Consider the following 27,521-nt stretch of genomic DNA (forward strand, 5'->3'; position numbering starts at 1 on the left):
GCAGAAGGTAAGAACCAGGCAGCTTTCTGTTCTATCGTTCTATCTATCGTTCTATTGTTCTACCACCCTTTATATATTGTTCTATTATATCTATATGTCTACCCTTCTGTCAGTTGTTTTATCCTTCCACCTATTGTTCTATCATTCTATCTATCATGAGATCTATCATCTAACTTCATAAGAAAAGGAATATTAACCTTGGCAGTGTTAACTGGGGAATGGGTTCTTTCCAGTTTAATGAATCATTCATCAAGAACGTGTCAGGAACATTTAGAAGCATGTGAAGTGTGTCAACATCTGGGGCGTACGTATGCGTGTGTGAATGTTGGGGGCTGCCGCCTTGATCTCTCAATCATACAGTCTTTGTGAATGGACAGCAATGACCTGAAGTCCTTTGCTCTGTGTTTCAGTAAAGTAATTAACACTAAGCTTCAGTAACGTGGTGAGGGGAATCCTGCTGACCTACACACCTAAAAGTGGCAGTGAGTTCTACACACATAAATACTCTCTCTCTGTCTCGCCTTAGGCAAATTACCATGCATACGTGAGAGAACCACAATCATGCATTCACACACACATGCATGAAGTGTATACTTTGCGCAGAGAGGATAGAGCATGTACTGCTGCATATTGCCAAACAAACTCTGTTCCCATTCCTTTATAATACCCATGTGAACAGAAATGGCATAAGATTTAGTTGCATGCATGCATCAGTTTAGCTGAATGTGACTGTCAGCATTTATAATGGCACAATTCTGTTTATGTATTGGGAATGCCTTTAAAGACGAGCTGTCCTGGCAAGAGGATTGTAATGAAGTCATTAACATTTCTGCCTCGCTTGTTGTGTGGTCTAGTCTGGAGGTTTGCAGGAACTTCCCTCCAACTGTCAGTGCGTTTGGTTTTTACAAGTATTACTATGTGATTCTCGTCTTCGAGCCGACAAGGAGAGCTGAGTTAGTAACTCGCTGACATGTTCAAGAAGTGTAGCAGTCAATAAATAATGCAATTTCGCGCATTACAGATGCTGCTATTGTTAGCTTTTAATTGCAATAAAGAACCCACAGAACTAGTATCATATGAACAATCCAGGCTAAATCAGGCTAAAAAAAACATGATATACCTTGATGGTGATTAACACGCATTTCGCTGTCAACTCCAGACAGTTTCCGACACGCTACGATCATTTTAGTCAATGCGTTATCCCTAATGACTACTGCGAATATTTTCCGTTGACTAGACATTGTTGGAACTTGAAACGGAGCACAAGGGGGCTAATTTTATACCCTCCATTTGTAAAAGTGGGTTTGGGAGATGCGAGACTGCCCCTCCCTTTCCATTAATGAGAGATGGCCTTGTCCCCGGTCTCACACGCATGGCAGGATGTCCTGGTGTCGAAGAGGACAGTGAGCACCCAGGCTCGTGTCTGCCGGAGACACAGGACTTGGCTGGACGAGACACGAGACACGCAAACACAGACATGATTAATTGATCAGGGTGTCGGCTTGCAGACCATTAAATCTCCTTATTAAAAATACAAGCTCCCCAACAGAGGTTTGAGGGTATGGAGACACTGATTAGACAGAGAAAGACAGAGATATTGAGAAAGATGCAGATGAGGAGAGACGAGCTTAAAGGGATTGTGTCTTTGAGAATGTGCAAGAATTATAAACAGCGTAATCTAATCTTTACATCAAATTTTTACCCATTTTCAATTCAAAAAATTGGTAGCCGGACTCAGGCTGACAGGCAATATGTACGTAGCTGCCTCTGTGTCCTTTCCAAGTGACCGGCTGTGGCGTGAACTATGACGCTCAGGTTTATGTTTCTTCGTCATGCCTACGCAGAATGGTAAAGCGTCCTTGGGGTATTCAAAACAAACTGTGTTTGTTGGAGAAGTTGTAATGTGAGCCTTGACAATGCCTGAATACTTAGTAAGGGCAAACAGACCAACCCAAACAGGGCTGAACACATTACACACAGCACAAGAGACGGGGATGCACTGTAGAAGCTGTTGTGGAAGTCTTCCAATAATAAGAATAGGGGTTTAAAGGGATAGTTCACCCAAAAAAAGAAAATTCTTTCATCATTTACCTTCATTTCTTTCCAAGCCCGTTTGACTTTTTCTTCACTGTCATAGAAAAATGTGCTAAAAGTGTACCTTTAGGAGTACAGTTAGTTTAGGAGTTTCTTTAAAGGGATAACGTTCTCTTAAGTCTTGTCTTGTTTGGTTTGATTGAATCAAACTCTGGTTTGTTTCCCCCTTTGGTGCGGATCTTTTTGGCAGGTGTGAATACAGCAATCGCACTCTGGTGCACACCCAACAACCGAACCGAGACCCAGCTGAAGAGGTGTTTATGGGCGATTGCGCCATTAGCTGACACTTGTGAAAGCCTGCAATTACTTTTCTGTGCGTGCTGTTTTTTGTCCAATGAATGGATGACCTTAGCACACGTGTGGTTTTGTTTACGATTTCTGGTTCACTTGCAAAAAGGGCAGTGTGAAATCGAACTGCACCAAAAAAAAAAAAAAAATCAACTTTGTATTTGGTCCGGACCAGAGCAAGTTTCCTGGTGTGAATACACCGTTACTCTGAATGGTGTGTATTAGTACCTTAAAGTGATATGTACCCTTAAGGTACTGCTATGAATATTTTAGAAGTAAATAAGGTACTAAGTTGTCTGACCTATGACAAGCTGTTGCACCCCTAAAGGTACAATTTCTATAAAAGGTGATTCTATTGAAGCATATAATGAAAGTAAATGTTGGTCTGTTAATCTTCAAAATTACAATGAGAGTGGCCCATTTGACTGTATTACAAGTCTTCCAAAGCCATTGGCTAAATTTGAGTGAGGAATGACCAAAATGTAAGACAATTTACTGAAAATTTTAATGTCTTCACTAGCTGATTCGCACATTCTTGAGAGAAGTAGTGTTGTCGGATTCATGAACAAAATCATTCTGTTGAATCGGATCTTTTCAGTGATTCGCTGTTCTAGTTCACAAAGCCAGTGCTGTTTTAGTATTATTTATGTACTGTTACACCATTTTTAATTAGATTTTATTTTTTATTTTTTTCATGTTTTTAATTTAAACTTTTAAAGTATTAGTTTAAAGTATTAGTAATTGTATGTGCTTTTGTCATTTATATTTATTTATTTTATTATTATTATTATTATTATTATTATTATTATTAATATATCTGCATGGAGTTTTTATATATTTATTTATTTTTATTAATATTAGTATTCCAAGTAATATTAGTTTCCAAGGCAACATTTCTAACTTTCATTTTAGTTTATTAAGTTACATTTTTTTCACCTACCCTTCCTGGGACATTCACTGAATTCATAGATGTTTGATGATTTGAGTAAGGTTTCCTGCAGGGCTCTGCATAACAAAAGCCCACAGCCAGAAGAAAACTTTATATCCTATAAATAATGAAGACGCCTCTTGTCTTGTTAATTGTTTAAGACGATGCACGAAGGCACCACTGTTTAAACCCACAGCGCAAAATTCTCCTGCTTCCACCTGTCAAATAATTTCAGTTACATTTTGAAAATTATTGTATGACACGCAATGTCCTTAGGATATACTTCCCTGCAGTTCTGGCTCAGACGGTGAAGTTAGATAACCGTTAGATCAGAAATCTTGCCCCCTAACAATCACTGATGCAAGAATTGTCTTTCAAACATCTTCAGCAACAAAATGATATGTTTTAAAAAGCATGTTAAAGACTTCGTTTTGTGCAAGGTGTTTTATTTTTAGAGTACCTAATTGAACCTAAGTTGGAGCCACTATGATAGAAACCCCATAACTGTCTTTCATGGCCCTTATCTGGGTGGTTTTGCTGATAATGGTGCTCTTATTTACACTTGAATGGCATAAAATTCCTCTAGTGAAATATTATGTTGCACAGACCAGGAACCTGAGCGATAAAGACAGTTCATTGTTGGAAGCCCAGATATACCTTACAAACTCTTTCTGCATCAAAAGCATTAGAGGAAATCAAGCCCTAGCATTTAACCTTGTCATTTTGTGACTGTATATGAAAACGACTCTGCATGTGACAAATTGTGTGCCTAAAACCCTTGTTTAAAGCACTTGATGAAATACCGGCCACTAATTCATGGTTGTTGGCATTTGCAGAAAGCTGAGACCACAGGGGAGAAGAGACCTCGAGGAAGACCCAGGAAATGGGTGAGTTTGTTTACATTAGTCATATAGAACTGGACACATCCATTTGCAGAACGATTGCATTTACCTGTGCTTTTCAGGGTTTCTTCATGCTGTGAATACTTTGGAAAAACATGATGTGTTGAATAATGTTTGATTTTTCATTCATTTATTGTTCCTTTTTGTCCCCTAAAATCATTTATTAAACATTTATATTATACAAAATCCAGGTATTATTTTCATAAAAAGTTTAGTATAATGTTCTTAATTATCAGTTTTTATTTTCATATTGATCTGGCCTATATATATGCAGTATCCGATTTAACACTATTGTAACACACACACACACACACACACACACACACTGATATATACACACCTTTACATTATTCTTGGATTTATACCTAGTGACAATTATAATATTACACAAAAACATAAAAAAAAATATTTACAACGCCATTGGAGAAAAGCATGATTTATAAAAACCTTTGCCTTTTTTTATTTGCACAATAGGGAAAAATATTAATTGAATAAATATATATATATATATATATATATATATATATATATATATATATATATATATATATATATATTCAATTCAATTTTAAATATATTCTTGTAATTTTTAGAAGTCAGCATTCATACAGTTATGTACTTGTTTGTCTCTTATTCAGTTGATTTCCAATGTGAAAAAGATGGTGGAAATAGATCAATTGTCTGCGTTCAGTTTTCATTCAGTAATTCCTCCGATAAGCTGTAGTTTTCAGTGTTTATCAGGTTGACACATTTGATTGATAGCTGGAAGAGTTAAGCTGCAGGCAGTTAAAAGTGCCACCAGAATGACTGCGGGGAGATTCGGAGAGAATGAACCCTTTGTGGCATGCCGGCTCTGTGTCCTTATGGATTTTTCTCAGAGAGACAGGAAAAGCAAACCATTCCAGGGCCCCTGGACACACACACACACACACACACACACACACACATACACAGTCTGACTTGAAAAGTGTGTCACATCTGAATTCACTATACGTTTTTAGGAAAGTGACAGCACAGATTTGATATACTGTGTGCAAATCTTTAAAGTTGGCTATTTTATTATCAGATCCTTGGATCCTCAGTGTGATTTCATTACACAGTTCGATATAGTTGCATGGATTTGCTATAAGCACGGGGGGCTGAAATGATTTGTTCAATACAGAAACGAGTACATTTGTATTGGAGGAAAACATGACCCATCTTGACTCTATCACACAGGAATGCGATTTGAGTCACATGTGAGCCGAAACTGTTCCAAAACACCCTTTACATCCAGGTCTCGGCTGAGCCCCTATGGCGTACATTCTAAAGTTCAGCTTTTACTTGCCACGTCAAACTGTTTTAGGACAGAAACTTTAATAGACATGCAAAGGGTTAGATGGGTCAGAGAATGAGTGCAGTCTTACAGGAGCATCTCTAGAACGCAAAGACAAAATAGCGTGTCTTTTTAACTAATAATTTTTTTTGTGTGTTTTGGACTTTATGCCACTTTCATTTGAATTAGTGATTAGTAGATTCAAACTCGTGGTGCCTATATAAGCACCATGGCTTACTGTTCAATGCATTTTTGGTAAATTAATCTCCTTTAAAGCACCAAAGCGTGATCATCAGAGAACAATTATAGAAAGGTAACTTACAAAAGTCCATTTTAAAAATATGCTTTGCACATCCCAGAGAAGTGTGTGTGTGTGTGTGTGCGTGTGTGTGTGTGGACGGGCATGTTTTTGTGACATATCAGGACAAAACTCTGTATAATGACATGGGTATGACCCCGGTATTACGAGGAGATGGTGACTTATGAGGATATAACCCATGTCCCCATTTTCCAAACTTTTATAAACCCTACAGAATGAGTTTTTTTGAGAAAGTACAAATGCACAAAGTTTCCTGTGAGGGCTAGGTGTAGGGTTGGTGTAGGGCCATAGAATATACAGTTTGTACAGTATAAAAACCATTACGCCTATGGGATGTCCCCACTTTTCACAAAAATAAACATGTGCGTGTGTATATATATATATATATATATATATATATATATATATATATATATATATATATATATATATATATATGTATGTGTATATATATATGTATGTTTTTTTTAACCCTAATCTCTCCACTTAAGCTCTGAAACACTGATGTTTGTTATATAGTTTTACTTGCATTAGATTGCATTGTAAGCGTCATACCTAAGTTTTACAACATAGCAGGGCAAAACTTGATCCAGACGTTCGTGTTTAACTGAATGTGTGAGATTGAGAGTATGAACGGCTGAACTCTTTGGACTGTGCTGATGAAGTTTACATTTATTGCTCTATTTCCTTTGTACTGATGCCCAAAGGTGCGTTCGGCTGTGCTTTCATGATGGCTGCGTGATGCATTTACACACTCCCACACACACACACACACGCTTGATCCACCCACACATTGATATCAGTTAGACTTCAATAAAACATAGTGGAGTGATATGATTTATAGGTGCTGTGTAGACTTTCTATACATTTTCATCACACAACAACAGGAATAGCAAAGAAAACGATTTTTCAGCATTTTGATTATGTATTTGCCTTTTTTTTAATTGGATGAATGTCAGTGTTTGAGTTAAAGTGTCAAAGTGTAATTAAAACAAGTTTAATGTAAGAACAATAACAAAAACCTTTTAGTTAAAAACAAGAAATAAATATTTTTTTTTCCAATAAAAGCACAATTATATGATATAATATTGGTGACAAAATAACTAAAAATTACAGAAGCACCCAACACAAATTAAAATGACACAGATTGATATATGTTTGAAATGAAACAAAATCATTGTATACATATTGCTGAAAAAGTATACAATAAACAATATATATATATATATATATATATATATATATATATATATATATATATATATATATATATATATATATATATATATATATATATATACTGTATGAAGCAATAATGATGCAGTATTTACAAAACTAAATGACGAAGTGATATTAATATTTACAACCTTGCATAGTTTCTTAATAAATCCAGAATTTTCCATATATATCACTCAACCTACTTATGCGTTAAAATTATGACCATATGTCAGGTGTTTTTTTGGGCGCAGAATTGCATTCAAACATTTCATTACTCATTTCCGCTCAAGTCCTTTTGTTATTTATAAATCCGGCCAACAGGAAGTCCTTCTATAGGGAGAATTCTGCGGTTCTCCTGCGCCAGTTGTAATGTTATCTGCTAGATTTGCTTCAGCAGCAAAAAGACTGATTTATTGCCCCCCTCTTCCTTTTCCGGGTGCTCCTCCTGCACAGGTGCGGAGATGGAGCGGGTCCCCTGTGCCGAGCGGACAAGCCGCACTGTGTTGTGGAGGTGGGGGTGTGTTGGAACGGACTATCTCTGTCCTCAGATGGCTAACATTATTCAGTTGTGCACTGCAGTCCCCTTTCATACTGCCAACTGGCCGGTGTCCAGCGTGTTTACGCGTTTTGTTCCTCTGCAACAGAGAACATGAAGAGAAGGGAGAAGTTCTTGTGCTCTCTCTAGATCTGCACTGCGCAAGTGTTGGTGCTCACTTTAGACAACAGCCCTGCTTGTGCGTTACCAAGGCAAGAAGTGGGAATGTCAGCTTAGACAATAGATTTACTTCCTGTGGCGTCTTTACACCACGAGGGATGTCACATGCACTCAAAAGATCTGGCCAAGATGTTGACACTATGATGTCCACCTCATCTTACGCCAAGAATTCCTTTGATATGAGGTTGATGACAGGGTCGTGATTTGTATTCGCTCTTCCCTTCCCAGGTGGTTCTCTCCACCAATGTTTGTTGGACCACAACGGCCTCACAAACATCTGAGCAGGTCACTTTCCAGCTTCTAGTTACTGCCAAATTGGAGGGGGGGGGGGATCAACTGGAATGCCGTAAACTTTAACGCTCAGCCTCTTACTCCCACCTCTAGGAAGAGACGAGGAAAGTGAATGAATAAGTGAAGAGGCACAAATGAGCAGAGGACAGGAGACGGTGGGGAGGAAGTCCTCTCTCACACAAGGATCTCATGCTTTTGGCTGGAGGACAGACAGTGTTGTCAGGCTGTGAGGAGTGGAATCAGAGCCGAGGGAGAGTCTGGCAAGGAAGAGGGGAGGCGCGCAGCGTTTCAAGGGGAACAAGGGCTGCGATTGGGAGTCATCCAACAGTCTCGATTTGGTGGGGAGGCTTGGAAAACCCTCAGCCATTGCCAAAGTGCGAAAAGTGTATTTTTTTTCTCTCTCTCTTTTTTCCCCTTTCTTCCCTTTCTTAATGTGTCCATGCGTGAGGCAGGAGGAGGGTATTGTGATGGGAATTTGGTGTCAAACATCAAAACCTTTTTATAGCCTTTGCAAGCCTCCCGGGACAAATAGTGATCTCGGCAGTCAGCTGAGGTCCTGTCCTTCTCTGAGTCAGTGGCTTGGCCTACGCTTGGTCTTTCAGCCTGTTTTTATTCCCTATTCCACACTAAATGAGACTGAAAGTGTAAGATGCTGTCAGCTTTATTTAAACTGGTAAACAAATCCAAATTTTTCAAGAACGCCACAGAGAGACTTTGCTTTTAGACATACGGTGTCTACATGGCCGTCTACATGGGCTACTACCTTTAAATTAAAACTGACCCTATTTACTTTATTAATACAGTACAGGTTCTTGGTTTTATTGTGCATGATTCACCAAGGCATATTATTCAAATTATTTTATGCAAATTTAAGAACTTTTTATTCCGTAGGATTCATCTAGACTAATGTCAATGTAATATTATGTTAAATCTTTTAAGACTTAATGTATTTAATGACAGTTCATTTAATAATTTCTATGATAGTTAAAATAATACTAATAGATGTGAAAAAGACTCTGATTCTTCATTCATTAAAAAAGCGGGAGATGTGTAACGCCCACAATTTTCAAGTTTTGCCAAATATTTTTTTAACAAACAAAAAGTCGTACTGATAAAAAGTCAGTACGACTTTTTATGAGAAACAAAGTTGCAATAACAAAAAACGTTTGTCAACTTTTCCTCTTATAAACGTGTTTTTTTTTTTTTTTATGTGACTGAATTGCCATAATGATGAATTTTTATCTCATAATTTTGACTTCTATGTATGATAGATGAAATCAAGTTTTGTCATAAATTTATAACTTTACATTTTTAACTTGAGTTGGATGTTTTTGTTTCACTTGGAAATCCGTGACATTAAAAAAGTTCAGAGGGTTGTAAATGTCAAGTCATGTTGGCTTGAGCTGACAATTTTCGAGTTTGCCAGCATAAATAATAAGAGGTCTTAAAACAAACTTCTTGTTTGTACAGCATGTTCGGAAAAGTTACTTTTCATAGTTTCGATTTCATTTGGCAGAACTCTGCCAATTAGACATAGTTGGATGGTGACTAGATTTTTGTAATGAACTGCAAACATTTTATTAGCAATTATTGGAACCCTGGGCTGGAGTTGGGGTCTTGAAGTATGCACTTGCAAAAGCTTCGTTTACACTGTGGCTTGGAACTGTTCCTGTCCCTCACTTGGACAACTTTGTGAGCTAGATACAGCATGAGAGAGAGAGTGGATCTCTACCTCATTCCCTGCATTCCCTGAGCGCTCTCCCCTCCTCTCATCTCTTTTTTTCTGTCTCTCTCTCCCTCTGTATCTGGGGCCCGAGAAGCTGAATTCCTGCCAATATGGGGGTGTGTTCAGTCTAGGGCTCTACTCACACAGCAGGAGTTTGCTGGGACCACCTCAACGGATTTCCACTGGTGACCCCTTTGACCTCTCCCCCTCATCTCTCGCTGCCCTCCCTCCCTTTCCTGTTTCTAGCTTCTGGAAGCGCTTTAATCATTTTTCTCTGAGCCAGCGACCATAACAGCTGCCTCGATAGGTGCTCCGGAGATGAGAATGTGAGAGGTGAGAGATTGAAATGGGGGAGATAGAGAAAGGGCACAAGTGAAAGCAGTGGGAAAAAAGATAATTACAACAACTTAATACGGTTTCCCCATATTAGAGAGATTTAATACTGTAGGGCTTTCTGCTGTTTTATTGATAGATTAATCAAAGTTGATATTGCATTATTTTAGCTTGTATAAATTAGAAGGTAATTATAACATAAAATTATAAATAAGATTGCAAGATAAAAAAGTGTCATTTGTGAAATATAAATGCATTACAATATTGCATTACTCCCTAAAAAAGTAACTAAATGCATTTATTTTTATGGAAAGTAATGCACTGTTACTTTTGCGTTAATTTTTTTTATCTGGACTGGACTTGGTTGTGTTTTTTTTAAATATAAAAAAGTACCTTTTTTGGCAAATGTAAAAGCCCTATCTTACCAACAGTGATATGAAAGGAAATACACGTCTCTACAGTGGAAGGCACAGCTTAAACAAACCTTTCAGTTGTGCTGCCCTTCTGTATTGCATGAAGAATAGGATGCATGAGAAGAAAGTTAAAAAACGCAAAAATGTTGTATGGTTGAATTGGATAATTGAAGGTCAGCATCAAATGGACTGGTTATTATAATGGGATTAAATACATAAAGGCTATTTGTGTTATATGACATATTTAATTTGAGGAATACTGAATATAGTTTTGTGCAAGAGAGATTAGTAAATGCATGTTATTTGAATAAGTAAAGATATTTTCTTGTAAATTTAAAAGTAATGCATTACTTTACTAGTTAACCTAAAGTAATCTGATTATGTTACTCACATTAATTGTAATGCATTACTGCTAATTATTATGACATAGTAATAATTATGAAATTAACTGTCAAAAAAAAATAATCAACTTTTTATAGACTTTTTATCTTACTGTAACATCATAAGGTCAACTTTTGATCTAATAAATTACCGTAATTCCTCAAATAAAAGCCGGGGCCTTTATTTACCTGAACAGCAGAAGGTAACAGGCTTTTATCTGAAGCAGGCTTTTATTAGAAGCAGGCCTTTATTTCTAATTCCATCTGTTTGATAAGTAATTGTTTTAAATAACCCATTTTAAATTAAAAGCGATAGCGTTCCAGTGGACAGAGATCATAACACTAGCACAGAATCAGTTCAGAATCAATCACCAAAAGAATCAGTTCAGTTCAGACGCTCTGTGTGTCGGTTTGCTTCACACTGAATCACACATGCACAGTATCATCAGCTCCTCGGTTCTCAAATCGGACGCGTCTGACAGAAACGCTTCTCGGTTCAGTGTACTGGTGATCCGAAAACTGATGCAACTGGTTCTTGAATCGAGAACGAGAAACGCTCCGGCAGTAGGCGTGTACGTTCGTTAACTGGCTCTGCTGCACAAATTTTCCCCCGGCCTTTATTTAAGACCGGCCTTTATTTGTCCGTGTTGACCACGCCTCCGACCACTATAAGAGGCCCGGCGTTTTTTTGACTACTGGTTTTTATTTGAGGAATTACGGTAATATTTTAATGCTATAATTTTTATGTTTTGTCATAATTATGTTTTATATCATATTTTTATATTTGTTCTTAATTGTGACTTATATGTCATAGTGACTTTTTGTCATAAACATGACTTTTTACCAAAAAAATGTTCTCCTGGCAATGGGCTTTCATAATTTTAGTTTCTAATTTCATAATATATTTTTGAGAACAGCTATGATGAGAACAGCACAAAGCAATAATTTGCTATCAGCAGTTAAATGAATTTGTCCATAATGGCAGCTTCAGTGCTGACATGGTGCTGACGTGTGAATGAATAAATGAAAGTGAGGAAGAGGGGGAGGAGGACAGGAACTCTTTGTGTTTGTATGAACAGGGAAAGGTATGTGGCATACATTATTGATGGTGACACCTCTGCGACACGAGTCCTTTATCATGGTATGGCCAGGAAAGGAAGTGGTTCACACAGAGGGCCGCATACATACATTCTTTCGCCAAAAAAGCATGTGTGTATATATGTGTGTGTATACACACATATATATACACACACACATTTTTGGCATCATTTTACATTGATTAAACATTTTTATTCATATTTTTAAACATTTTATTTATTATTGTTTTGTTTTTATTTATTAATTTGGCAGCTCTACTACAAACTTGTATGCCTTGTGTTTAATACATGTAAATAACAAGTTTATTGACACAAACCTTTTGATTAAAAAACATTATTTCTTTTTTACTGAGTTGGAATGTTTAGTAAAATCAAAACAGACTTTGGCAAACAGATTGAGAGATACAAATCTATATTTCAGTGTATATAAAGAATCCCATTCGAACGACTGATGTATTGACCCAGTTCCCAATAAAGACCCCACAGAGCCCAAAGAAAAGGGAAAAAAAACCTCAAAACTTCAAGGTTTTGTGGAACTGAAGTAAAAAACCTGAATTACTGTGCCTACCCCCACCACCCCTCTCCTCTCCCTTCTCTTCCTCTCTCCTTTGAGAAACTCTGGGAACTGATTTCATTTCAAACAGCAGAGGCTCCTAAACAGACCAGATCCAATTTGTCTGTGCTTTTTCCCCTCCAGAACACCCCCCTCCAAAAAAAAAAAAAAAACTCCTAACAAAAGGCTGCTTGTCTTGCCAGGAATTTTCCACATTCCTTGCTCTGGCAGACATTTTTCTTTTCTACAAAGGGCCCTTCGGCAAATTCCCCCTAAATGCAGGGTTTAGCCCAGCTCTGATAGGTGGCATTCATAGCACTGTTTGGCTTGGGAGGGTGCTTGATTTCGAGTCCGAGAAGGGACATGTGAGCGGTGGGGTGGGCCGGGGGGCTCTTGGACCTAGAATCCTTTCAGATTCGGCCGAACCGGTGGAGGGAAGCACAAAGCCAGTGCTGTGGCCCTGTACCCCGGAGATGTCTAGCTAGTTTAACAGAACATGTGGCCTTTATTCATGGGAGCGGAGGGGGTGCAGTTACTGGGTGGCTCGTCTGTGGGGTCCGCCTCTAGTGAGGGAGTCCTTGGATAAGTTTGCCTCATCAAATCAAGCAGAGTTCTTTTTTATGTTTCCTGTCTTTGTGGAATTCTAACATATGTTAGCCGTTTATGTTTAGAGTGAATGTGAGCTGCGTTCCATATTTCTAAACTTTCCCTCTGTATTTTACCAGGCAGGTAAAATGTATACGGCTTATGGGCAGTGAAGAGTCTCCTGGGCTGTACCATGTTAAAGTGTCCCTGTAACAGTATGGATTTGGGCATTAATTGGCTCAGACAGAATCTGCAGACTTTTTGCGCTTATTTTGAGGGGACATCTGCCAAATTCTGTGCATTTAAACAGTAAAATGTGTTTGCTAAAGCCGAGACCACTACACTAGGGATTCACTACCATTTAGCCTCCAAAAATACATTGCAACACCCAGTACGTTTTTTGGCCAAAATCTGCAATTTTGACAGATCCGATCTAACATAAAATTTTAGATTTAGAACAAAAATATATATATATATTTTATTTTGCTGGAAAAGACATTTACAGTCTAAACAAATTAAAATGCATTAATTTAGTATCATTCATGTTCTATTATTCCTTTATTCCACAAATTGCTTTATTAAAGGGTTAGTTCACCCAAAAATGAAAATTAGCCCATAAATTACTCACCCTCAAGTCATCCTAGATTTCAGATGAATCCAGCTGGAGTTATATTACAAATTGTCTTTGACCTTTCAAGCTGTTTAATGCCACTCAGCGCCTGTTTTAGTGCATCAGTCCAAAATAAGAGAAATAAAAAGCACACATCCTTAATAAAAAATGTCTCACATGACTCTGGGGGGTTAACAAAGGCCTCCTGTAGTGAATCGATGTGTTTTTGTAGGAAAAATAGCCATATTTTAACATAATAAACACTCCACTATTTTTGAAAATAGGCTCATTTTCCAACTCCTCTAGAGTTAAACAGTTGAGTTTTACCGTTTTCGAATCCATTCAGCCGATCTCTGGGTCCGGGAAAATAGTGGAGTGTTTCTATAACCCTTTAACGCATACAATCACAATGGTGTGATCAGTCTTGGGTGGTCCCTGAAGTGTACAATCACACCGGTGTGATTAGAACTTTCAGTGTGTCACGTCATCAACTGCTAAATTTGATTTTGCGATTTGGCTTGTGCAGAGCCAGATTGGACGCGCTGAGCGCTTGTCATTATCACAGATATTCAGTGTTTTCAACCATATAGTGCTTATTTTAGATTTCAGATATTTAAATACAGATAAAGTACTAGCAAAACCATAAATTTACAGTGCTGATGTCTATGGAAACTGCAATAATGATCCTTACAAATATAATCTGACTACATGTTTTTATTGATATCATATACAGATTGTGTAGGTAACTATAAAGTTTACTCTGCCCTTCCCCAAGTTTACTGGAGACCTACTTCAACGTGCTTCGGGAGGAGAGGATGAATTTGCGTGTTGTAAATCCCACAGCTCGGATTCAGCACAAACTATCACCTGGTATAGATCAACTAACACGTTCGATATATAAGTGTTTAAAATACCAAATATATTTACTTGCACATATTTCAGAATCGGAATATCAGATATTTTTATAATATAGTGGGCATGTTTGTAAATATTTTGAATAAAACAGGAAAAACTAAACAAAAGTGATCCATGTGTCATACAGATCTATTGTAGCTGTGTATTTTAAATAAAGGGTTAAATGTAGCTTGCACCAACAACCAGTTGTTGTTTACAAGAATCAAAGGAAGCAAAATGTCCTTACTTTAGCAAAGGAATACCAGTCTCCTCTTGGCTTATATCGAAATCCTCTAACATTCTTCTTTACAAATCCTGGATTTATACTTTTAATTATTGACTATTGTTTTGTTTTTTCACTTCTGAGCGGTGCATAAATAAAGTAGACCTTATACGCCATTCCCCCGGAACTGCTTCCATGTACAACAGTGAGTTGCAAGCTATGTTTAATTGATTATTACATTTTAAATACAAAACGTTCTTACAAAAACGCATCAGTTTGCTACAGGAAGACTTTGTTAATCCTCAGAGCTGTGTGAGACACTTTTTTTTGGATGGGCACTTTTATTTCACTTCTTTTGGACTGATGCACTGCAACAACGGCTGAGTGTTGTTAAACAGCTTGAATTATCAATTTTTTATATAACTCCATTTGGATTTGTTCAGAAAGATGAAAGTCATGTACTCCTAGGATGACTTGAGGATCAGTAATTTACAGGCTAATTTTTGGGTAAGCTAACCCTTTAAACAAGCTATAAACTCAAAATTGGAATACAAATGGAAGGTCTCCCAATGTGATATTTTCCCTCATGCTAAGACATCAAATCAAAAGGGATTTCAAATATAGATGTCCTCAGTTTTTTGTTGTTCGGACAAACATTCAAAGACCCCAGAGCCAATGAATGAGAAAAAAAAGAGAGACATAAATATCTCCAGTGCAGTTTCTTATAAGAGGAGGGAAGGGTTCCCCACAGTGTAAAGCTTTTAGTAAATGACTCTTGGCGCAAAGAATGGTTTTGGTAAGACTTGCCAGGTCCTAAGAGCAGGAGTCTTCCACTAGCTTGGCTTAACTCTGCCCCGGCACGTTCTGTTCTGGAGCTGCTGAGACATGCAGCTGCGTGCTCTCAGCTTTTGCCCCAAGGTACCTGTGCCAGAGGCTGACTTACAACCATTACGTAATCTCTTTGTGTAACTGGTCCAAAGACCTCTTTGCATTCTTGAAGATTGAAGCATCTCCAAAACCATGTCTACCACACATACTTTCCAATATTCAATATTTTTTAAAGATCCTTCTTGCATTCAAAGCAGGATGAGAGTCCATGGCAGCAAGAAAACATTTATACAATGATATTAATCACCTTTTGATACAGAATACTTTATTTTAAAGCCAGGATTTGCTGGAGTATTTAATAAGAAAAGAGTTTGCATGTCATTTTCTCACTAGGCCTCAAGATTTAGAAGGAATCGTGAGATTTCGGCCCCATAATGGTACGCCCACACAAACTTCTGGAAAAAGCTCAGGAACGTCTCTTCATTTTTGGAGAACACATTGACTAATTGTGTCGTTAAGGTTAGAACAACTTTAAAAGAGGCCACCAGTCCAGACAGGTTTTAATTGGATGTTGAAGATGTTGCTTATCTTATTACTTTAACTTACTCCTTAAGAAAAAGAAATGTTTCATACTGAAAAGGGAGGAAATGTACTACAAACAGTCATTAGCAAGATGTAGTACTATCTATTTAAAGACAAATCTAAAGGTATATTTCAGCCAAAAATGAAAACTATTTCTCATCTTCATGTGGTTTCAAACACGTACGACTGTTTTGAAATATGTAACACAGAATGTGAAAATAGATTTTGTGTGAACAACTCACTTCCTAACAAAAATAGAAGAATGTCACATTCTTTTCTACCTCTTTGCCATTGTTTTTTTATTTTGGAGATACTGTTCATCAATGTTATCATTCCTGAACACAGTGGGTGTCTCTGTTTTCCTTGGCATGTGTAACACTGTAGGCTGGAAAATAATTCACAGTAGTACTTGTTTCCAATGTGGTGGGTTGTGGCAAGCAATGAACTCTGAGGCCAGTTGGCAGTGTAGTGTTAAGAGCTTGGAAACTCACTCTAACTGGTGAATTACTCTTTTTTTTCTGTCACTTCAATGAGAAAAGGCTTGAGATTCTTTCAAGATACCCTTTTAAGTTGTTTTTAACTTCTTGTAAAGGAGCGTTTTTTTTATCAGTAGCAATGTGGAGTACACAAATCAACCTGTATATTTATGTAAATGGTCTTAATTAAAGCTATAACCACCAAAGACATTGAGGGGACATGTCGTCCCACAATATCCAGAATTGTTTGGTCAACTGGAATGGGTTTTTGCAGTAGTTGATTCTTAATCGATTATATTTGGTATGTAGTTATGTCTTTGGCTTTAATTGCTATAGGACAATTCTAGTCATTGTCAATCACGCCAACTGCAGCATAGCCTTACATTTTTGTGCTACATGCTGAATGTGACTCACGACTTGAAATAATATTTTAGCAGTTGCTCTGTTCTCCTGTTGGCATACAAATGTAATGGCCTTTACAACCTCTCAGAGTGCAGTTTCTGTTCACTTATAAACACAAGCCTTTACACTGGAAGTTCCCCTACTGAAATGCAAAGCTGTTAAAATGTACAGTAATGTTGCAGTGCTACATTTTAACAGCTTTCGAATTTGCTCACAGGGTCTGAGAAACATATATATAAAAACATATGGTTAATTTAATTTTATTTGTGTGGATTTACACAGACAAGTCTTTGACAGATTTTTAACTATGAATAATGTAGGTTAAGGATTTAGCTAGGTGATATAAAAATAAATATTAAATATATTATCAAAAATATATAAAAATATATTTGTTGTATAATTATATATTATAATACATGAATATACATTTATAAAATTAGTATTTTAATTAAAATGTGTATACAAAAAAATAAAAAAAAAATATATATGTATATATATATAGGTTTTTTTGTTAGTTTTTTTTCTAAGACGTTGTTTTATAGCCCAGATATCCTTGAACCCACTGAACAATTCGTGGTTTAAAAAAGATATCCATTGGTCACTAGTCACATTTCACACCACGTTTCACAACATTTCACTCAATACACAACAAAAGACAATGTTCTTTCAAGATAATTAGCTTCTCACACTAATTTCCCTTTGGTCACTGAACATGACTTCCTACATTAAAACCAGATCTCATTAACAATGAAGTTAACAGAGCTGTGAGATGGAAGAGAAAAATTGTCGATGAACTAGTTGATTCATGAGAGTTTTTGCTATTACTTCATTGCCTCTTTCGTGCATTTCTGTTTATTTCAGCAGACCACAAGTTATCTATAATTTGGATATCTAGAACCTGATGGCATTTAGTACATGCCACATACAGCTCAAGGGGGTCAAAGGATCCCAGGGGTCCTTCAGTTTGCAGAAGTGATTTGGTGTGTCAGCTACTAATGACTTCAAAGAGCAAGCATTGTTTTGTGAAAGAAAAGGCTGTGGTTTTTCTATTCGTTTTGAGGGGCAGAAGGGCAAGAGGGACCAGGGTTTCTGATCTGCAAGGGTGACAAGTTCAGAATAAATATTTTTTCTATGGGTCTCTGGTTTTTAGATGCTGTTTGAATGTGTTTTAGTACTTTTGTGCATGTATTGGATCATTAGTTATGTAACGTACAGTAAAGTTTTGAAATTGAGAGTTATCTGTTAGTTGTAAAGTGTACATGGCTTCTTAAATTTAATGTGTTTGTAAATAGGTGCAGTCACGAAGGTGTTGGAATTATCCTCCTCTTCATGTCTATTGTCGTCTCCCTTGTATATTTTGTTCTGTCCATACCATTTGGAATGTGTGTGTATCATTTTCCCAATTTCTCTTTATCGCCAGCTGCATTCTTCGCCTGCTTCCATCCGGTGTTGACACTTACTGTGTTACAGCAGCCTGATAACATTCCAGGGAGAGCTGGCACAAAACACACCAGCTGCTCCCAACCATCCCAAATGGTGTGTGTACTTTATCACCAGTGGCTGGCTTTGGTTCCAAACATTGGACACTCTCAGGGTTTTATTTTTTGCCTGGTTCTCACTCAGAGCAGCGGAGGACTCCGTAGCTTTCAAGCTCCGGTCTTAGAAGCACTTCCTGCGGGGTGGCAGCGCTTAGGGTTTATGATGTAATGCGAGTAGGGCAAAATCTGGGCAATGTATACTGCACTATTGCCAATGTAGAGGCGCTACATTTTTTTAGGGATCAGAGTTTAGGGATTTCGCCTGGATCCGAGTGTCTGAACATAAATTAGATTTAAAACTACAGTTGAATTTTATGGTTTAAAAATGTTTATATATATATATATATATATATATATATATATATATATATATATATATATATATATATATATATATATATATATATATGATACATTTAATTATATTATTTAATGAGTTTATCTATTGCATTCAGAAAATGATAATTGTTTCTCTTTTTGTCTTTCAGCCACAGCAAGTGGTCCAGGAAAAGCCCGCTCTGGTATGTCAAATGAAATCTTTGCACCATATATAATTAATACAGCACGTGGACATGCACACATATATGATACTTAAAGTCCAGTTGGATAGAATGTGGTGTCAGCTTGCGAAAACTGGATGAGGAAGAGGATTTGCTCTTTGGGTTTACGAAGTTCTCATAAAAAGCGAGTGAAAGGGGGGCATAATTTTGGTTTGATGAGAGACCTGCTTGGTTAAGGTTAATGTAAATCCTAAAGCGCTATGTGTGGAATCCCAGTCTACTTTGGTTTCATCCCCTCACAGATGGATATGCAATCTGGCAGACAGGATTAGTTTTGAAGTGTTGCCCCCTTTTTCCTCTCTTGCCAAAATTCCTTCAGCATATTAACAATGGAGTCAACTTTATAGTATTGTGCACAGTGCTATTTTAATGTGCTCATGAAGAAAGACAGCAGCCTGCTGCTTATATACTATAACAGGCTTTTACAGTGATTTAATTAATCAGATTTTCATGAAATTAATGCAGTTAATTTTTTTATTGATTAATATATCTACATAAAATATTAATAAATACACATTTTCAAAACTATTCACTATTAACAAATTATTTGCTTTAACATTTTGGTATTCAGACTTGGTTTGAAAATGCTGTATATATATTTTTCACATTATTCAAAATATCTCAGCAGAAGAAAGATGCCCATACAGGTTTGGAACAATTCAAGGGTGAAACTGAATTTTCAGTTTTGGGTCCCTTTAATGGTGATGTTTGATGTGTGTTGTCTTGATAAAGTGGAAAGACCCTAATAAGAAAAAAAAACACACAAGCTTGAGATACAATTCCTCACTCTCCCACACAATCTTTACACATTTACTAGGAATCTGCTCCCCTCTTCTTGTTAGTTGGTGTGGACAAGTTTACGGTGTGAATGCATAACTGAGCCTGATTTGTTGCTATGTGGGAATGCACAGACCCTGATGGCTTTGCACCACCTGGAAGGCCTTGCATATACACTCACACACATACATACATACACAGTTATACAGTATATGTACGTAGTCTGTGATTGTATCTCTAAACCAGAAGGTAAAACTATCAGCACCATCTTGATTAATTATATGTAAGGAAATTCTCTCAGAGAGCAAATGTTATTAGCCATTGCGTCACTATTTTTAAAAAACCTTATATTTAAGTATTTAAGATGTTGTTATTAGTTATTAGTATAACTTTTAGTCACTTTGAACTCATCTTTTCCAAAAGCCACCTAAGAAATAATTGGGGTCAGGTATACCTGAGACTAATCTAATTTCTTAAGCCTGATGTATGAAATAATAACCCCAGAAATCTAAATGTTATCCTGCTTTCACAGACAAAGCTTAAGCCTAGGCCCAGACTAAAATGCATGTCTGAGTTTCTTTAACTCAAAGACACTTTCACTGACATATCTTAAAATATGTCAGCGCCATTGTTTTGTTTCAAGATGCACACCAGTAATGTTTTTTTTTTTTTCTCTGAGGCATGCTTATTAAAACTACTTAAATGTACTAATTGAATTATGGCCTAATCCCGGCCCTGTCTTTTAAACCAGGCCTATATGTTTATTGAAACTTTAGACAAAAAAAAAAAAAAAAAAAAAATTCGAAAGAAAAAAGTTTCTGTTTTTTTGTTTAGTTTCATATGTGATATAACAGGCTTTTATAGGAGAACAAGGAGCTCATACTCTAGGAGGAAAAATGCCTAAATTTTATTTAGAGACCCAAGCTAGAATTTGGTGAAGTTGCTAGTATTTTTAGGGCAAACAAAATTCATTCTGATTGCTTGTAAATCAATAAAATTTTGCAATCAGTATGGCAGACTACTTACATAAGATGCATGTAAATATCAGTTGGCATGCTATCTCTCCCAATAAAATGTCTTAGTAAGAAATGCTTAGTTTTATGATCAAAGCGCTATAGGATTAATTCGATTTTACAGCAAATCCATTTCCTAAAAGGCCATTTACTTGCAGGTGACAGAAGGTATAGAAGACTGTGTACAACAGGTTTTTCAGCAAAGTTATGATAGTGTTGATATTTGAAAGGCCTTAGAAATCTGCATATCAAATATGAGACCGTAGTCTTTATAGAGTTGATCACCCAGTTGTTCATGTTAGTATGCAGTTTTGCAAAACCCTTCACTGGGGGTAAAATGTACTGGCAATTTTCTGTCAGGTTATTATTCAGTAATTTTGCAGATATTTCTGTTAACCCTGAAATACAACGCAATAAAGTGCGAAATTCTAAATACAGGTAAAACACCTGTACAAATAAAAATAACATTGTACCCTTTATTTTTTACTACTTACAGTAGTGTTTTTGTTTATATGGTTATATTAGCACACTGTTCAATTAGTTTTTCTTAATAGAATGATATTATAATTAGTTGAAGTGCAACTTTTAGTTATGATGCTAATCTCCCTCAACTTCAAACGGAACAAAAGATCCGCCATAAACCCACAACACAGGCTTTTATTTACTATTGCTGAACCATCTTCTTTCCTCATTGGTGATGGTTAAACAAAGTTGTTTGAAGTTTTAGTGGTTTTCAGGGTGCTGTAGCTATTGCTTTAATTGCCCTCAGCATGAAAGAGCAAGCGATGATGCATGTGAGTCTTTTAAACAATTTGATTCCAAAAAAATAGAATGTTTAGAAGAAATCTGAAACAATCTGAATTCTGAAAAATGTAGCAGTTGCAGCGCTGAATTAAAACAAACTGCCAGAAGAAATCTGAAATGCCATTAAAGCACATAAGATTTTTTTAACTAAGCTGGAATTTTCTGGTCTGTTAGGTGGGATTGGTGGGCAGTGGTGTCCGAATATGAATAACGTTTTTTTTTATTTTTTTTTTATGTCCCCTCTCTCCATCTCAATTCTTTCACTCGCCCATGTCACACATGATAGCGCTTAGCTGGTTCTTCACAGCTGAAGTGTCTGCCGCACTAATGAATGGAGTTTGGCTCATATAATGCAGACAGGCTTTTGCCATGGCCTTTCCTCTGAATGGGAGCAACACAGCGAAGAGGGTTATAAATTGTGTCAGTTAGCCTCCCCAAATAAAATGAAGCCATGTGGAAAATGAAATCCATTTCATTCTGAAGAGTACCCAAAGCCAAGCATCTCCCCAGCCCCCATTCACCGCCTTCCTCCCTTTTCAATGGTGCTCATCTCAGCAGCAGCTGCGGGATGTTCTCATGAAAAAAAAATATATATATGATATATATAAATGCTAAAAGCTTTGCTCTTTCAGTCCATCTCACTGCTTTCTAACGTGTTTACACATAACTTTATTTTTTTTTTTGGTGACTGATGAGCGGCCACTGTTGTGTTTTGTAGGAAGAAGAAGAGGAGGAGGCGGAGCAAGAAGAGGACTAAGCAACCACAGGATTTTACCTCTACCTCATCCAGCTGTCAGCTCTCTCCGAGGGAAAAGACTGCCTTGACCACTTATTATTGACTTCCCACTTTCGTTTGATCATTTTCGTTTGTTTATTTTCATTTTTTCTCATCGGTTTATTTGGGTTTGGTTTCGTTTTGTGATCAACACACACAACACCTCAGAGCGTAACCTGAAAAAAAAAGACGCAAATGCAAACAAACATCTTGCAGATGACATTTGAAGCCGCCTGGCTGTTTCCACTTCCCACAAAACAGCTGTAAGCACATAGGTGCAGGGGTTAAACATACAGGCTGTGCTACAGTGGTTCTTTTCACCACACACAAACACACACATACACACTCTTGTTGACTGATTTTTCAGATAACATTGGCAAAGTAGAAGGTGAAACTGTCTGGGTTTGTCATTCAACATGTGGTGCTTCTTATATCTGGGTGGAGCTTGCACAAGACCCCCCCCCCACAGTATCGTACCACCAAAGACCATTTTCCCTTCCCCGTCCACTTCATTTTGATGTTTTGACCAAAATGAAAGTGAGCTTTAAAAGTATTTGCCTTAAAACTGCAAACAGAGCCTTAAACCTATTAGTTTCTATCATTTAAAAATGTGCAAGTTGATACCTCAAAATGAAAATTGTTATCATCGACTCATTTTCATGTTTTTCAAAAACCCATTCGACTTTGTTTCTTCTGTTGAACACAAAGGGAGATGTTTTGAAAAATGTCTGTGCCTTCTTGAGTCTTTTCTATACAATGAAGTGAATGGTGAGCGCAGTTGTTGAGGAAGTATTTCAGTGTATAAAAACATAAATTTAAATGTATTTAGCACCCAAAGCTGTCATATGCTGTCAAATTTTTTTTTAGCTTGATCTCCATTCCGTTTCATTATGTGGAAAAGTGCAACATGAACTATATTCAAAACATCTGTTTTTGAGTTTTACAGAAAAAAGTTAGTCATACAGGTTTGGAAGAAGTAAATAATGACAGAATGTTTATTTTCTGGTAAATTATCCCTCATTTACTGTCATACCCATGTCCCTCGTGTCCTTGGTGGTGATTTATTATTTTTTGAAACTGATAACCGTGAACACTAAATGTCTCATTGGGACACCGTTTTCAGCATTACTGCAGAACAGTAGTTCTACTGTACATATCTTCACGTCTTCGGCTTTGCTTAATTAACATACGTGTACAAAATTGTGTTTTTATTTTCTTGTATGACATAGCTTTAAGAAAATAAGTTTTTGACAAATTCAGTGAAAGGGAAATATATCAACTCAGTCACGACCTAAACCTCAAGAAACACAGGAACAAAACCACACTATACCTCATTAAACACAGAAATACCTGAATTGCGGCGATGGCGTCAAACGGCATTCGGCGAATCCTAACGTACGCCGACGTTGTCATCAATGCAATATCTCCTCACCGTTTCGAAAGCTACCTCTGATTTCTTCAACCAGCAAACCAGCTCAAAGAGACACGCGCTGCTAGTGTTCTCATTACAAAGCAGGGGATGGCAGTGAGTGCCAACGTTGAAAACAAACCTTGTTGTAAGGGCAGGTGAACAAGTCGGGGAGGTAATAACTCAATTCTGAGGTCTGTTTGTAGTCATATGTAGAACTAATCATGCAGCTAAGGGGAAAAAAGTACTGTGTTTTGTTCTAGTTATTTTGTTCTTTTTTTCACATTAGCATATATCTGACATTTGTAACTAGACACTCTTGTCTCTGCAGCTGGGATGTCTGTTTTACATTTTTAACTTGAATATATATTTTGTACTGATTATTCAATGGTTTCTAAGGATCAAGTGCTTGTATGACACTAAATGATATTGTTGCGAATGGATTTTTCTTTTCTTTCCCTATTTTTTCTCTCCACTATTGCTCTGAATTTATAGTTTAGTTCCTATGTACTATTCAGATATGTACCTCAAAAAAAAAAAGGATAAAATGGACTAATAATCAGCTGACAAATACCTACCTCCAGTCTTGAAAATGGAAAACCTTTTTTGCCTGGTTTCTTTCAGTATGAATGTACTGAAAAAGACTTCAGGTCTGCACAAGATCCTGTTATACAAACATATTACATTTAAATGAATTTTGCTTTCATTTTAATTCAGCTGGTGGAGTAGATGGCTAAGGAAACGACTACACACACAAATACACATAACAAAAAAGAAAAAGAAACTTGAAACATTTCAGGTTTGAAAAAATATGTTCGGGTTTTGTATATTGCATATATGGATATGTTTTTGAAAATTAGTAGATATTGAGATATACTTGATTAGTGATTTTTGTGAAACATACACAAATGTGATTTTCTTTTTTTCTTCTTCAGATGTATATGTAATGCATATGTAGTTCAAGAATACACCTTTTCAACCTGTCACCATGAAAACCTTAAGAAAAAGTTAGCATGGTAATCTCAACTGGGCCTGAGGTAGAGCCTCAGAGGAAGCTAATGGAACTGTTGGCATGCCCCTTGAACTCACAATGGCATGTAATGACCGTCTTTATATGCGGCAGCTTGGCTTTTGCCACAAACCAACATTGAACGTTGCTCAAACACTGTAATGCTATTACCTAAATGGTTACAGTTCTTGTAAAAGTGTCAGTTTTCGAATCGGACCGCTTCTTTACTCTCCTACGAGTTCAACAGATGTAACAGTTGCTTGTTTAAGTGGATGGATGGTGTTTCTCAGCCCGACCTCAGTGGTGGTTGCGTTTTAACACTGTTTTGAGGGCGTTTTCGGGAGATCTGTACATAATGGCAACTGAGGCGCACTGCTTTCAGCCCTCGTTAAACTTGGCATTGTGTTCAGATACTTCCTATGTTGGTTTGAATATGTATCCAAAGGAGCCACTGTTCATGTGCTTTCAAACTCTGGGTGTCTTAATGAAGATGAAGTTGTATTTTCATGACAACATGTTCCAGTACAATCGAATACACTTTTCTACCTCCAAGAGGGCCTCCTGTTACCTCATTTTTTTTTCAAACTTACTATCTGCTTAAATTCAGGTGCCTATGTCCAGAGAGAATGGCGTAAAGTTTTAAATTTCTATATATAAATCTATATATTCATAGTTTATTTTTGTGTGTTTGGGGGAGGGGGGGGGGGGGTTGTTTTATAAGACTGTAACTCTCTGCCTCTCAGTCACAAGTCAGGTATGACTGGACAATTTGACTTGTTTTTAAAATGTTGTCTTACATTTATGCATTTTTTTGTAGTTTCTGCGGCTGTGGAGATGGAAAAGTATCACTAGGTGGTTACTCTCAGCTTTCCTCACTTGATATATAACATGTTTTCTAACTATTATGGCTGTTTCACTTAGTATTGCTCTTTGTGATTTCACTTAAAATTGCTTGCTTGTTTAAAAAAAGTACAAAAAAAGAAAACGTATTAGAAAAAATGTCCTCTTTATACGTATCCACCTCTTTATTCAGCACAATAAAAAAGGTGTCTGTGACCATTGTTGTGTCAATATTACCACTGCTTGTATGATCTACAAATCTTCTGTGAACCACTTTTGCATTTATTTATATCCACAGTGACTTACATTTCATTTAAGGTACTTTTCACTTCACAAAGCCCTCTTTACACTTACAGCGATTAAAATGCAAATAAATATAAAGAATTAATTTGGTTGCTTCTATCTGTGATCCCCACAGATTTTGCATTCATTTGTTCTGTCGTTTTAGTAAATCATAGACATTGTGTTTTGAACATGCACAAAATTTTCACAGGGAACCTTTTTGCCCCATCATGAAACTCCCATGCATTCATATTACAAAAATATATTTATTGTGGCCACAAATTAAGAATTCGTTCTCACTTTATCACTGAAAATCATGTCAGTGTGAACGTGCATGAATTCCAACTTGTTATTAAAAGTCCAGTATGGGGCCACTCGCACAGAATGCTACATGGATGTGTTTGATCATTGCATTTGCATCACGCATCTTCTGCAGTGTCTCACGTGTAACAAGGTGTTCTAAAAATGCATTGCTCAAGTTAAAACAAGTTAAACTTTAAAAAAACACATCTCGAAGCCTTGCGTTTCCTCATTTCACTGCCTGCATTTTTCAAAGCAAAAATGCATTTTGTGTGAATGGTGAAGTAATTTTTTATTTTTATCTTTGTTTCTGGCGTTGCTATATATATATATATATATATATATATATATAAATATATATATATATATAAATATATATATATATATATATTTTTTTTTTGTTAAAAGAGCCATTCATTTCTTTATGGGTGATAATTTGGAGAAAGTTATAGTGCACCCTTTTATTAGGGACCCTAATACCTTTCATAATGCACATGTATATGTATACAAGCCAGCACTGAAGTCTCAAGGGTCATTCCACATTGAGGCTGCACGTTTAGAAACACTGAGGCCATGTATGGATCTTCTAAGTACACAATGTTACGGAATTTAGAGGACTGCTTTTTTTCTTCTCCCTCCCCCTGTTCCTCTTTCACACACTCTCCCCCTCTTTCCAATTCCGAAACATCTCTTTAACTCCCATTCTTTGGTGTACTCACATGGGAGACATAGCCCACACTGGAGCCCCTGACCTCTGTTCCACAGCAGACTCTGTGAATGGGACGGCGGCCCCCACTTCAAAGCTGTGCCGTTCTGACAGGGCTCCTCACTCATCCCCCCCATGCTCCCCTCTTTTTTGCAACCCCCCACCTCACCTCGGCTATTTGCTCCTATCCACTACAGTGCTGAGGGTTTGGTTGTTAGTGCCAGCTACATAGAAGGAGAGAGGAATGGGTGGAGAGGGAGTTCACTGCTACCACAACCACGTTCAGAGGTGGTCTTACCAATACCACCTCTACCTCTTTTCTGTGTAAAGAGGGTCT

The 27,521-nt window shown here is 37.0% G+C and overlaps 1 protein-coding gene across 1 annotated transcript in view; it reads left to right on the forward strand.

Annotated features, from left to right (window-relative positions):
• Window positions 1-26,112, forward strand: part of LOC127976010 (high mobility group protein HMGI-C) — a 28,852-nt gene extending 2,740 nt beyond the window's left edge. The window contains exons 2-5 of the mRNA XM_052580108.1: window positions 1-7; window positions 4,147-4,197; window positions 19,199-19,231; window positions 22,583-26,112. The exon at window positions 1-7 is cut by the window's left edge and continues 80 nt beyond it. Coding sequence (XP_052436068.1) covers window positions 1-7; window positions 4,147-4,197; window positions 19,199-19,231; window positions 22,583-22,621 — 130 coding nt within the window. The 3' untranslated portion in view covers window positions 22,622-26,112. The remainder of the gene's footprint in view (window positions 8-4,146; window positions 4,198-19,198; window positions 19,232-22,582) is intronic.
• The last annotated feature ends 1,409 nt before the right edge of the window (window positions 26,113-27,521 follow it).

Source organism: Carassius gibelio, chromosome A4, assembly GCF_023724105.1.
Source record: "Carassius gibelio isolate Cgi1373 ecotype wild population from Czech Republic chromosome A4, carGib1.2-hapl.c, whole genome shotgun sequence".
Classification (NCBI taxonomy): Eukaryota; Metazoa; Chordata; class Actinopteri; order Cypriniformes; family Cyprinidae; genus Carassius; species Carassius gibelio.